Below are 14,830 nucleotides of genomic sequence, written 5' to 3'. Positions count from 1 at the left end.
TCTTATGGTGAATAAGCAAAACAAAAAGAAACATAAAAAGCGAGGAAAAAGGGCCTCCTGGTTGAACGAAAGCCAGCATTCCTTTTGGCGCCAAGACGATGAGCAGCTTGGTGGTACAGCCGCCTGGCTTGGATGTCATCTTTTAATGCTACTTCTCAGTTTTTGTTCACTCTATCACTTTTTACCCCACAATTAATTGCCCTTGGGTTCTTGAGTTGTTGGAACATGCTGACATTTTCCTACATCTGCCTCCCTGATGTTGTGATTAGTGCTGTCGATGAGCCTTTAGTAGCAAGTTGTCACTTTGTTGCAGAGCTTACATCATGTACTTCAGAAGCCTTAGAGGGTATGTATGCATCTACTGATTTTTTTTTTTTTCTGTGTTCCTGACCCTGAATGAGGGAGCAGGGAGTGTGTTCAACAAGTTCGAGCTCGATGTAGTACAAAACGATGCTCGCAGTAATGGCATGTTAGAGAGACGAGAGCACACCAATCTTAATGCACTTTGTTGTTCATTGTGTTTTCCTTTAACTCTCTTTGATTGTTTTTCTAAAGCAGTGAGTATACTGACAAAATCCATCTTGTAATTTAGTTCTAATTGCACAAAAAGGTAAAGGGCTAAATTAGTAGATATTAGCCACAATAGTATAAGCCATAAAGGAGTGTGTTCATAAATGGCAAACCATACTAGAGACAAGAAGGACATGTGGATGTATACTGGGGACATCTGGGCCAAAAACAAAAGACATAATGGCTGTCACCAGTGGCCAAAACCTAGAGAAGAAAGTCAGAACACTGTCAGACATGTCCAAAAACTGAAAATCTGTCTCAAGAATTGATGCAAAGAGAGTGAGATTAGACTTCAGCCTGGTTACAGATTTCATTGTCATAAATATGGCATTACCTTCTGGATTACAGTAGTAAAACATCTCTGCTCTAGCTCAGGGGGCTTCTTCCATGCAGAAACGGGCAGATTTGGTCGGTTTTCCTCTGGCTGGGGTAATGTAAATCACTGAAACTGAAAGGTTTCTGGTTTAATCCTGAGACAGGATGGTCTGTTTGAGCTGTGAGCTGCTGATTCAAGGGCAGCAGGAATTACAGTACCCACCAGCACTGCCAAAGTTCTCTTGAGCTAAGTGCACAGTGTCCAAACTGCTGCTTGAAGCACTGACTCTGCAGTCTGAGCTCTCCTAAGACTTCCCTCTCTCACAGTCTCTCCCTCTCACTGGTCACCGGTGCTTGCACTAGCTCCACATCCTTGTTTGGGGCCAGTATGATGCATTCATCTGTCTCCATTAAGTCTGCTCCCTACCCCTCCAATCACAGACCCCAACAGCTCCCACATTTCTCCCATGGCTTCATCATCAGCCTGTCACACTAATCTGTCAATCAGACTCATCTGCTCTGTATGTGGCTGACTGGTGTTATCCTCTTACTTTGTGATTATGTATGCAAACAACCTTTCTCTTGTTTTCTTTTTTCTTCGTTGCTGTGTCTTTTCTCTTCTCTGGCCACTGCCACTCCGTGTATTATAAGTGTAGGTATATATACATATACTGTGTATGTATGTGTGCTTTCGTTCTCTTTTCTACACCCAGTGTGGCGCACAGCACAACAATAAACAGCATGGGGGTGCAAAGTGGTAAAATGACAAACACACAGAGGAAATAAAAGACAAAGAGAGGGAGAGAAAGGGGTCTTGTTTATGCATTAGTTGCAGGACTTAAAAGTCCCCCACCCACTCTACCACCACTTAAAATCAGCGTGGGTACTGCAGGCAGACAAACAAACAAACTCAGTACCCCCCACCCTTCTCACTGCTCCTAGGGTTTTGAATACTGCAGAATAAATTTGCTTTTGTGTTCTGCAGTGTCAGACATTTTATATGCATCCCATAAAATGAGTCTGACTCATACACTCACTCACACATAAGGTACCCAAAACTTGTGCATACTTCACACACAAGTATAGTGTTAAATCAGGCAGGGATAGATGACTGTGCAGCGGTAGCCTGCTGTGAAGAAATGTGTGGTGTAAAAAAAAAGTAGTAAACTAGTATTTAAATAGGTTTACCAGCTGTCTGACCTCTCACCTTTGACCTCAACACCCATCCTTCCCATTCATTTCAATTCATTCTCAGGCACACAAAGTGATGGGGCATTCTTGGGGTTTAAAAGCCTGGTGGTAGCAGTTGAGGGTTACTGGTTGGAGTGAAAGGATGAGAGGGTGGAGGGGGTGCTCAAAGTAGACAAACTGAAGTCAGTGCTTGAAAGAGAAAACCACTGAACATCCGTGTGCGAAGCTATGCACGTGTACCCTCTGTATGCACCTCCTTTTAAATACTGGGGTAGCAGATTTGGTGGAAACTCTATTGTGTTATCATCACAGCCTTTCTCCTGGAGTTCTCCCTCGTGCATGCTCGCTCGTCCACAATAACCTTTTGTCTGCCACACAAGCAAACTCTTTATTCCAATGGGTGGGAGGAAAGTAAGGCCGCTGGATAACACTGGCTCTGTGTTTCAATAATTTATAGTGGAGGAATACATTAATATGGGCCATGCCACATTAGTACCTCCCACTGAATCCCCCCACTCATACAGGTCACATGAGGGGAGCGTCAGTGTTCAGCCTAAAGACACAGGACCTTGTACTTGCAGCTCTCTGGTTGTTTTCTAGAAACAGTGAGGGGATATTTGTGGGGCCCTTTTCCAGTCTTGGGCTCCCAAAAAATGCAGTAGCTGGAAATGTAGTTTTTCTGGTCTATTCGAGCTCATTTACAGTGTTTTAAAATACATACACGTAAAAATTACTCTGTGCTGAACATGGTGACTTGCTTTTTCTTTTTTGCATTGTAGAACTGCCACCATCACATCACCATAAAATGTAATGAGCACAGTCAGGAAGGGTTTTATGATTTGTTTTCATGTATGTAAGTGCAAACATTAGGTTTTACCCTAAAATGTGCTTCTCATATTCTTTGGTTTGTAAGGGCGTGTTCTGTTGACCTCCGCTTTTACTTTGTCTTGTTTTTTCTTTCTTTCTTTGTCTTTGTTTGATACTTTGGTTTCCTCTACAAGGCCATACTGGAAAGCAAGTGGTTTTTTTTTTTTTTTAGTAGAAAGTCCCGAGTTAAAGTGTCACATTTGCTGCTGTCTGTTCCTCAAGCCTTTTTTAAAGTGGCTGTAAAAACCAGTTGTCTCTCCGAGGCTTTCAGTGGTGGTGCTGTGTGGGACTGTGATGAGTAGACTGACAGGCAGAAAGACAGAGTATGGGTCAACCTCGCCATCTGTCTCTGATCTTTACAGTGCTGCATGATTGACAGGGGTACAGGCACTCCCCTAACCTCCTGCCCAAGCGGGGTCTAACCACAGCCTGCTACACATGGAGTTACACAACACTAATTGCTATAGTAGCATGTTTATCTTCCTTCTTGTACATCGAACCATACAATCAGATTGAGAGTCACGTTACTCAAGTAAAAAGAAAATGTAGGAATTTAGTTTAGTGTTGAAGACTCTACAGAGAGATGCTAACTAAAATATTTTGATGGAGCAACTTAGTCCCAAGTGGCAGCAATGGAAGAATCTGTAGCATGTTGAGTGATGTCCGCTGGAATATCTAGTGCAGAGCAGTATTTCCTTCCTATTACTTTATAAAGTAATGCAAATTAAAATACACCTTTTCTAATTACATATGGATATAGCTCAATGTATGACTATTAAAATGAAGTTACTAAATACTACTTAGCCCGCTGATGGGCTTTGGCCTGCTTTCAGAAGCAAATTACAAGGATTAGCTTTATTTTCAATTAATTCTCCACAAAAAGCTATGTGCTTTGGAAAAGATGACAGCTCTTGATGAACAGAAGGTTTGTTATCAATAGAGTAAATAGAGTTTGTTCCAGTGTGTTCCTGCATCAGTGCGTGTATGGAGATGTGCAAGTTTATATGCGCCTTTCTCTCCTTCCCACACAGGGATTAATCAAAAGCTGGACAAAGAGAGCCCTGAAAATCAGCCTTACTTCAGCAAAGGTTGCAGCCTCATATTGTACTTATCTGAATGATCATTGCCGAAGAACAAAATGGAAATCTTTGCAAAAGGTGCTGCTTAATGAGGGCACTATCTTATAATGTGTTTTTTAATAACTGTAAAACATCTAAAATTAAAAGTATATCAAGAGATGATTGCTCATTTTCAACAAAATGTTGAATTAATTGATCAGTCACACACAGACTGAATGACCAGTCCATATAGTTTGAGCAAGTTAAAACAAGAAAATCTGAATAATCTTAGGTTGATTTGTGGCATATGTATAAGAATTTGTTCAACTTCAGTCATGTTAAGTAGGAGAGTAAATACCCAACTTCTGTCACATGCCCTTGCTAGCTCTGTTAGGATATTCTTCTCTAATAATCTGCTATGTTCAATATGTAGGGCAAAGGTTGTTACACTATATTGAAATGAAAAACACCTTGTAAAGATTCAAACTTGATATTCTGTTTCTGCATAAAATAGGAGATTGTATCAATTTAAATGTTAACCTTTTTCAGCAAAGTGGCAAAGAGCTCTATTTTCAGTCAGTTGTGAATTTTGTTAACAGGCCAGCAGTCGTTTTGTTGTGTAGGTGTTATGCTTTTTCAAATGGTATGCATCTCTGTTTGGAAATGAAACTTCTCAAACCACACAGCAAATGTTACACGGTGAGTTCTGCCAATTACACAGATGAATCTCAGAGACATCTTTCAAGCTCCTTGGTCTGCCAGTCTTGCCATCCTCCGCCTTCCTTCTCGATCACTTAGTATAATCTCATTGCGGCCCGTCCACATCCTGTCTCCAGAATGAATATGGAACGTGCTTCCCCAGCTGTTCTTTTGCACCGCCCTTCAAAAATGTCTTTCCCCCTCCTATGACAATTCTTAAAGGGCGTTTGATCCTCTGGCCAGTTGGTATGATGCTTGTCTGACTCGGTTGGCAGAGTACCAAGAACTGATGTCACCCCTCCAACCCCTCCTTTCCCTTCTTCCCCACCACACTCATTCTTTATTGTCAAGGTCTACCTCACACCCCCTGTCTCACCTCCCTTCTCCAGCTTCCAACTGGGACCTGTACTGTGTCTTATAATTAAATGCCTCCCTATATATCCATTAATGTACTGTGCCCTTTGTTCCTAGAGTCTTCCTAGCCAAGGTGATGGCCATCACCAGCAGTGCCACCTGTAACCTTTGGCCTTCATGCTTGTTGGCAGCCAGTGAAACAGAAATAAAAAAAAAATAATCACATACTTCATTGATCCCCTTGGGGAATCTGTGGTTGGTCAACTGCCAGACAGTGCTTATTGGCACTACTGTGTGGAATTAGCATCTTGTCTAAGGACACCTGGACAAGTAGTAGCTAAGAGTAGCCAGGAATCGAACCACTAACCCTGGGGTTTGTAGACAACCGCTCTACAAAGTGAGCTATTCCGCAGATAAAATGCAGTTTCTCTCTGTGTGTGATGTGTGTGTCCATTTCGCCTGCCAACTTGTGGCATCACAGTATTGCGAGGTTACACAGGAGACAGATAGTGTGTCACCCCTCAGTGGTAAACAAAATGGCTGTGCAATAAAGTCCGCATTTAGGAGGTCAGCTTGTTGCCCAAGCCTCCCAGCTGCCAATCCATTCGCCCTCGCTGCATGACCCTGACGCTTGCTGTTGTGCACTCAGCCTCAGCCGAGGTGGATTTCAGCTAAATGCCTCACAGCCCACAGGGTGTTTATTGGAAGGACAGTGCAGTCCCATAATGTTCAGAATATAACTATTTCTTGCAGGTGCAATAACTGGAGAAAAACAAAAGTTAGATCTCAAGTCCTGTTTGAAATCTTTTACTCTTCCAGGAAATAGCCAGGCACACAGTCTGTTTTTTTTTCCTCCCCAACATCTCGAGAATGGAGCAAGCAGAACACTGATCAGACAAAATCACACTAATGATTTGGAACATTAAAAAGAACATATTTTAAAAGTCTAAGAGTGACTTAAAACTTCACGAGTAGCATATAATTTACTACCCTTTGAAGTCAACAGTGATTTTGCAAGTTAACAAGTTCTCATTTACCAAAAAACTGTAGATTTTCAGTAGCGTTTTACTGCAGAAACTTCAGAAGTCAAAATGGAATTTGGAAAATATCTCAGAGAAAGGTTATGGTGCTCCCAATTGGACAGCAGATGGCTAATACAAGGTGCCTCTGAGTCTCATTTTTCGACCTGGTATGTTGGGAACAGACGAGGACAAAGGCTCATGGGAAAGCTACTCCAAGGAGAGGTTGCTAGGGCAGGGCATTCGGCAATGTCTTAACGAGGTCACAACAGTGCAGTTCTCCCTACCTATGCAAACAGCCTTTACTTCAAACAAAAAAGGCAGCTCTGTTACAGTGACTCATGTGTCACTGTAACAGAAAATATAGCTCACTTTAAATATCCTCTGGAGTTTATTTTGTTTATATAACTACGTATCAGTCAAAGTTGTCCTCAGGGTAGCACGGTGTTATATCTTTAGAATTGTTCTCCCTGGGCGCTTTTGTATCCTCCAAAGACATGTTAGTCACATGCACTGAAGACTTTGGAGCTTGAATTGCACACGCCACCAACTGAGCCATTGATTGATGATTATGTTGAGTGTGATTCATTTTATACAGCTATTTACTGTTGTGAAACCAAGATGTTTAAAATGTTAATGTTACTGACACAGTCCTGCAACATGCATGACCACGTTTTCCCTGCGTAGGCCCTTCTCCCTCCACTGGGGCTTCCCTGCACATGCTGGTTAATGGCAGGTGCAACATGTTTCAAATTCTTCTAACACAGATCTTTCAGGATGGAAACGAAAGAGTGAAGCTGGGCGGTAGATACACACTGGGACATTTACATAATAGTCCTGCAGTTCCATGCAAATTCATGTGATTCCCTACCAAACATCTGCAATGCAAGCATAGTTTAGTATGCATGAGTTCGAGGAGGGAAGGGAGGGAGAGAGGAAATGAGGAAGAGGCCGGGAGGGGGTTAGATGGAGAAAAAGGAAAACAGAGATGGAGAATCTGAAGGACGAGTCTGATCTGGTTGATATATTTAGAAGTCAAACAAACCTTCCTTTACCCAGGCGCACTCACACACACATACACACACACACACACACACACACACACACACACACACACACACACAGACCCTCTTTTTCTTATAGTTTGCATATTTCTCACCATTTAGATGTTTTTTTTTTTTTTTTTGGGTATCACGGGACTGTGTGCAGTGTAAGGGGTTGGCTTTTTGCTTTTTTTTTTTTTTTTCATTGTAGATTTTGCTTTGAGATTTAGCCATTGTTCTGATGTAGAAAATAGTGAGGGAGAGAAAGAAAATACTCTTTTACACTGCACCTACAAAGCATGTTGAATGCACCTAGCCATGCTGTGGAAAAGGTTGACCAGTTTGGTTCAAATCATGTCTTAAACGTGCAGCACTAGTAGAAACCTATCACGGTTCATTCCCAAGTGATGTTTTGAAATATACACATAGCCGACGTGCATGTTATATGTCATGTCAGATGTCACGTTAAACTTCACGCCACTAAAGCCAGCGTGTGTGTAAAATGAGCACTGCAGCACCTTTACTGCCACTTTTTAAAGTTCAGTGTAAATGGGCAAAGGCACCTTCAAGAAGGGGCCACCTTCTCACCAATATGGCTGGGTCTCTGTAAAAAGGGCTGAGGAGAGAGAGGGAAATAGGTCATGGGAACCCTTACCAATGACACATGGAATCAATACTGTTGGGATTTCAGCATAGTGGAAAACAGATGGTTGATATAGACTGACTTTATAGCTGAGGTTGGGGTGTGTGGATGTGGGGTATACCTCTGTTGCTCACAAAAAAACACACAGATACAGAAGCAAATAAATATATGGGCACACATAAATGAGTTCAGGCTAAATTATTGCATGCTGTCATAGAAAATGCACACATAAAAGTACAAATCCAGAGCAATATGAAATCATATGCACACATAAGAAAGCATAGCCTAAGACAAGAAACAGTGTGTGCTAAAAATGCATACTGTTTATGCACACATAAATATATATATGTAGGCACAAATGCAAAAGAACAAAACAGTACAAAACATACAAAGAGCTTATTCTTAATACACTAAAACAGACTATATAAACACACCAATACAAAAAAATGAATGGACCTGCATTTTACATCTTGGTGTTGTTTGTCTTCTGGAGGGTATAAATCAATGAAAGGCAGTAAACTGGTTGAGGTAAAAGCCTCGGGACTGACACATTACAACTTCATCTAAGGTGAACAACAGCAGAGGGAAAGACAGTGGCTGAAGGCTGAACATAAACCTACAGTGGCAAGAAAACATGTGAACCTGTGAATTTGTCAGAAAATGTGATCTGATATTCATCTAAGTCAAGATTATTAACAAACATAGTACAGCTAACATAATAACACAAAAAAAATCAGATTTTCATGTCTATGTTGAGAACAACCATAAATGCCTCATGGTGGAAAAAGTATGTGAACTCTCAAAATGACCTCAAAAAAGCGAATGCCTCGCCAAAAGGAGCTTTCAGAGAATCTATGAAAAAGAATAGTTGATTTACAAAAAGCTGAAACGGGAAAAAAAACATCAAATTAACCAGTCTACAGTTTGGCAAACAATTTACAAATGGAGACACTTTGGGACTGCAGCTACTCTACCAAGAAGTGGGTGGCGATTAATTAATGGTTGACCCCCTCTTGGCAGGAATAACCTCAACCAACTGCTTCCTGTAGCTGTGGATCAGGCCTGTACTTTGTTCCGGTACACTTAATCTAGTGTAATTTTGCCAGACAGCATTCATAAACATCACTCAGTGTTGATGAACACTGACTGCTGCGGACTGCCTTTATCCTTTGCCCTTTTCATGAACGGAAGCATTCACACACCTTCCTTCAAATAATTAAAACCTGATACATTTTAAAGAGATAAAAAATTACCAGTGATGCTAACAAATAAGTGGTATTAGAGGTTTTGTAAACTAATTAAAAACCTTCTCTGTCTCAGGCTTTTGCTGTACGTGGGAAGCATTGAACAAGAATACTAATGTTATGTCATTAGTGGGCCTTGTTGCATACAATGTCCCAAACGGAAGAAAATTAACCTGTGTAGACCTGCATGCCCTTTATCAAGATATAATAAGGTGCCCTTTGCTGGACATAACATTCACATTAGCTGCTAAGGTTCCTGAGAAGGTGAATCCAACTTTTGCAGTTTTATCAAATAGCCTAGATAATAAATGGTTTATTATCATCATTAAAATGTGTGGTAGTTTGCAAGATCCTTATGTAAGGTGTGAATAAATATGTTGTGAAATCAGTGACAAGTGCACCTTGGATTTTCTAAAAATGAAACCTGTATTTATCCAGTGACATTTGGACCCATTTGAAGGCAGTTGGCTGCAACCTCTTCAAAGTTCCTCTCAGAGTTGAGGGGATAATATCTATACCTGGGGAATCAACAACATCCCTAAAAGGCTGCATCGGGGAATCACTGTAGACAGGGCCTGTCAGATTCCTGGACACAAACACACCAAACAATGCATGAAAAACATAGTTATTTGGAAAGTCCAGCATTTTTTTTGGCCTACCAAAACAGAGAAAATGTTATTCTTTTGAAGCTCTAGACATCAAACACTCAGTTTTGATCATCAAGACCAACCAAACTAGAGTCTTTTTAACTGTGTGTGCGAAGTGAGTTTACTGTTCACCTCATTAAAAGGATTTTTAATGTGGTCCCTCAGGTGATAAGTAGTTATTTGCTTCTTGTGAATGCAACTTCACATATTTATGGTGTGTGTGTGATGGAACGGAAAAGGATTGGGCTCTTGAAGTTACTGATTTCAGGTTCTCCGATCAAGAAATGCGTGTGTGCACTTACCTGTCCTTTCATTCACCTTTTTTCTGGTTGGATGTGTGTAGGTTTTACATGTGCACGCACTCATTTCATGCTTATGGCGCAAATTCTCATCTCCCTTCCCATCGCTGCCTTTCTCAGTCTCAGTAATCAAATGCATTAGTATCAATATTGCATGGGGAAATGAGCTAAATTTAAAGCTTGACCACGTCAAAGTGAGAGTCCCTGATCACCGATGACTGCCACCACTCTGTAGAAACTGTGCCGGCGTTTTGGCTGTAATTACTGAAGCCTGAGACTGGTTAATATCTGCGGGGTTGAGCTTCACAGTCATTACCCAGTGGTGTGTTAATAGCCTAGAGTTCAATCAATAGACTTTGGCTTTAATGTCTTAATTTTGAATCAAAATAGTAGTTAAATAGCAGCACTATTTCAATGCACTTCTTTGCATTATTGCATAATAAACAAACTGCAAACATAACAATTAGAAGCTATTGCTAATTATCTTGAGTTCCCTCAGAAATATTTGTAGTCATCTTAGTCGCAATACATCTGCAAAATTGCCCCAAAAAACCCCACTCCACTAGCAAGTCTGTCTTGATCACGACCTGTAATGTGGAGACAGCTGAGGTACTGTAATGGTGGGGGCTTATCAATTTGTTGGCCTCTATGCTACCATTTCCACAAAGTTAAATGCTCAGTTTTTCTCTGCCCTCGGCCCTGGCTAAGTGATGAATGCTTTCAGCAAAAGTTGACTGGTTTTCCCATGGAGGAGGAGAAATGCTGTGCTTTCCGTTCCATGATGGACTGCTCAGAGCTGCATTTGCTAAGGTTTAAATTTTGCTATGGTTTAGATTTTACTTTAATAAAGCATGTGTGTTGAAATATCTTTTTATCTGAGGTTCGAGTTATATTTGCTCTGGCTTCTATTTACTGTTCAGAAAAGACAGGAGCGTTTAGCTGCCTAGAAACAGTCTATGGTTAAACTGGAGCCCGCGCTTGGCCTTAGGTTATGTTTGACAAGGTCGTTCAACAACAATAGATGTTGTAATTGTGTTGTGAAGTTTGTATAGCAACCAGAGGTGGAGATAGAAAGCCATGCCCTAAGGGGAGGGCCATAAATCAAAACCTAGGCATCTTGTGAGCATAGATAGAGCAATTCCCTACAGGCATGGTAAGATTCCCACCACCTACACCAGTGTTTACAGTCGAAACAATAGGGGCATCACTCAGAAGACTACTAGACAATTTGATACCCTTTATTCTGTCTATTCATGTTTCTGCATTAACCGCAGCTCTCACCAACGAGATCACCTCCACTTCACACCAAGGGAAAAAAAGACACATGTTAGACGTGTGCGTATAGTGCTGTGCTGAAAGATGAGCCGAGCTTCGGAAAGATGCCCACTCTTCTGTAACATAAAGACCCTTTGTGTTTTTGAAAGTGTGCACGTGTCACGTGTTGGATCTCTCTGTTTGAATTAGGCATGGGAAGAGTTCCTGTCATAAGTATATTGGTGCCTTTAACCGTGAGCTAAAGAGCCTGTTCCAGTAGCTGTGGAGGGTGCGACGCCTGTGTATTTGTCTAAAGAACATGAACACACTGCAGTTAGTTTAGTTTTTTTCTGCCTCTCTCAAGTTCACAGTCATAGTGTAGCCCAGTCACAGCTTTATACTGCCTCTTGACCTTTCAGCTATTTTTAGCAGCTTGACATGGATAATCACTCGTTTTTTTGTAATATGTAATGTGATTTGTTTCTTTGTTTATGTTATTTGTTAAAGTAAGGTAATATAAGCTGTTGTAGACTAAGATAGTGGGTTAGTAAATGTTACCCCCCATTTTTACACCTCATACAAGCTGTCAAAGATAAGTGAGAACCATGTTCTCATGTTAAATACTTTCATATTTCATTAATAATTGTTTAAGGGAGTTCGTTAATATGCGGTATTCGTATCCGTTTAGTTGGTATAGTTGACCTCTAAAGTTGTCTGTCACTTTGTCTTAGGCAATGTGCTTCTGATCCTGATTGTATGTGAATGATAGAGATTATAACTGTCACTCAGTTATGCTATTTTTGAAGTATATTCTGTTCACATCTCAGTCACTGACAACCTTGTCAAAAGCAACTCGCGGTGAGTTTGCAGGTAAGGATTTGATGAAGTGTTCAGGGAACACTTTGAACGTGGCTGTTTCACAAAGCAAAACTGTAAACCTGTGCTGAGTGTTATCTTAAATGTCTAGGTTATCTGGGAACAAAACGTCACCTTAGGGCGTCCATGCCTTAATGCACACTGTCTGCACAGTTTGACCAGTGTGTGGGTAATTAATCTCACTTCTAGAGTCGCCCTCACACTAGGTCCAGCTGAGCAGTAGGGAGACGTTCAGTGTCGTGCTTGCCGACACAGGGGCTTGAACTCAGGTCCTGTGATGTTGCTGCTTCACAAGTCGACGTTTTTATGTTTGCGTATTCTCAGCGTTATAGCAAAGGCAAACATTGATTTCAGTTGAAGTGTGCTTAAGGAAGGACCCTGACCTGTTTTTTTTCTACATGTAAGATGCTCTGACAGTGAGTGTCAGCCAAATGTCACGTGTCATAACAAAAAAAAAGTAGGAAATTAACTAACTCATTACTTTGGTGGCATGAATGTCTCTCTTTCCTTTTCTCTTTATTCATGTCTTTTTAATTAAAGACTATGTAAAACCACTTGGTGGTGGCTCGGCGCTGCATCAGACATATCAATGAGAGAAATGGTGTGTTTGTGTGCGTGGTGGAAGGCATCCCTGGCCCCTCTGTGTAACTAGGGGGATTAATGGCAATTTGACTAAAACAAAGAGATGGTGCCTGGAATATCTTTGGGTGCAAGTGTAATTACAAGGCTATGAGATAAGCAAACAACGACAATATCAGGAGATTAGGAAAGAGAAGAGAAGGAAAACGGCGACTCCCCTGCTAATTAAGAAATGTGAGAAGTCAGGCAGGTTACAGTATTTGGGGTGGTGGTGTGACACTTTCCCAGCAGCAGTAGCCTAGTCTGCATGTTTGTCAATTAGGGCAGAACTGCTAACTTTTCACTGCAAGTGGCTCTGGCTTCCTGTGAAATACTCAAAAGTAACACATATATTTAGTTATTTAGTATTTTTCTGTGATCTAGAAACACTGCAATGATTAAACTGTTATGTTACGTCATTGTCACAGTACGTGAGTGGGAAGTAGTAGCTTAAACAGATGTTGGTAGACGTGGGTGAATGCAAATGTAAGATTATGAGAAATCAAATGTGTCTGTCGTTTGTGTCTTTTTGCAGAGTGCCAAGCTGTCCTGCGTGAAGACCCCAACCTTCCCTGCGCAGTCGGGCCTCGGCTCTCCGGCCAGGTCGAAGATCGGTCCCATCCCACCCCTTCCTGCCCCCCGTTCCCAACTGGAGCCAAGATGGCCACCGGTGGTGCCCCTCACTTCTCCTTGCCACTTCTGCTGCCTGTCACCACTTTGCTGCTATCACTGCTGCTCACCAGCTCCCACGCCTTATGTAAGTCTAACGACAGTGTGTTGATACAGATAACTTCTGATAATGCCGTTAGAAAGACATTCATTCATTCATATCCGATACAAAGTTTGGGTGAACATGTCCTCCCTGTAGCCTTCCATAGACATATTATCCCTGCTGTACTTTTAAGGTTTATTATTAGTGATTGTGTAGATTCACACATTACTATCTCATATTGTTGATTCATGTTCCTCATTTGGAAAAGGCTGTCATTAACTAGAAGATGTGTCGAAGTTAAATAGATTTAATATGTGGCTTATCACATATCCGATTTTTCTGGGATGCTGATAATCTCCACCCAGCAAAGTATAAATCATGGTATATATCTTAAAATATGAACATTAGACACACAGACACATTGTAAGATAGTATAAATCATCCTCCATAACCTCCCGTGTTGGTAACTGAGGAACGTCAGTAGTCTCTTATCCTTATCCTGCTTTGGATTTGTTCTGCACCATTTCCCCATTAAGATGGACTTAGAGCAGCATTAAGGAGACAAAACAAAAAAGGAGGCTCTGCAGAGAAAGAGAACAAGAGTGGTGCTGAGGTGGGGGCTCCCTCTTGGGTTTGATTGTGTGCAAATCCTATATGTGTATAGCGTGTGTGTGTGTGTGTGTGTCAGTGAGCGTATAGAAGAGCTGTATAAACACTGGATAAAGTGGTAAATGTGTGTACATCTGGAGGTTATTGTGACACGTGGGTGGTTGGCTGTTAGTGATGAGGCTAGTCTAATGTTAGGTGAATGACTGTGTGTACCTATTCTGCCTCTAACATGTGCATCATGTGTTTCTATTTGTGGGCAAGGAGAACAACATTTTTCATCCTTTTCTTCTTCTCGGTTTCTTACGTCCAGTGAGTGTATTCTCAGCGATTCAGGACAGGACCAAGAGGACTTGATTCTTCTCATGTTGTAACAGAGCTGTCTACTTTTGATTGCATGGTGGTTTGAGAGTCTGGTAGCATAATTTGAGTGTCTTTCAGCTCAGCTGGCTGAAAACATCAGAAATTGCACTCGGGCAGATGTCAAACAGATGTCTTTGTTATCTTCCCTTTTGCCTTTTTACTCATTTGTAATGAGTAAAGACAAAGCAAAGGTGCAGAAGCTCTTCCCTCTTAACATGTTGCGTGTTGAGGCGGTAATGTTAGGAACCAGGTTTCCTCTCCCACTTATTAATGCACAGCCTCTGTTTGTTCACCCTGGTTTAAATAACACCCAGTGCAGTCTGCTTCATATTTGATAGAGATTAGCTCTCTCTCCCACTCTCTCTCTCTCTCACACACACACACACAGACACACACACACACAGAGAGACAAATACACTAACAGCAGGGCTCTCTCCCCATCTGTCAGTATC

General features: G+C 41.4%; 1 protein-coding gene across 7 annotated transcripts in view; it reads left to right on the top strand.

Annotated features, from left to right (window-relative positions):
• ptprsa (protein tyrosine phosphatase receptor type Sa) overlaps positions 1-14,830 on the top strand; it is a 194,313-nt gene that overhangs the window by 68,034 nt on the left and 111,449 nt on the right. For all 7 annotated transcript variants that reach the window (XM_026344822.1, XM_026344828.1, XM_026344826.1 and 4 more), the window contains one exon: positions 13,233-13,454. In XM_026344822.1, coding sequence (XP_026200607.1) covers positions 13,358-13,454 — 97 coding nt within the window. In that variant the 5' untranslated portion in view covers positions 13,233-13,357. The remainder of the gene's footprint in view (positions 1-13,232; positions 13,455-14,830) is intronic.

This window comes from Anabas testudineus, chromosome 4, assembly GCF_900324465.2.
Source record: "Anabas testudineus chromosome 4, fAnaTes1.2, whole genome shotgun sequence".
NCBI classification, from domain to species: Eukaryota; Metazoa; Chordata; class Actinopteri; order Anabantiformes; family Anabantidae; genus Anabas; species Anabas testudineus.
The sequence above is the reverse complement of the archived record's forward strand: the minus strand, read 5'-3'. Positions and strand labels throughout refer to the sequence as shown.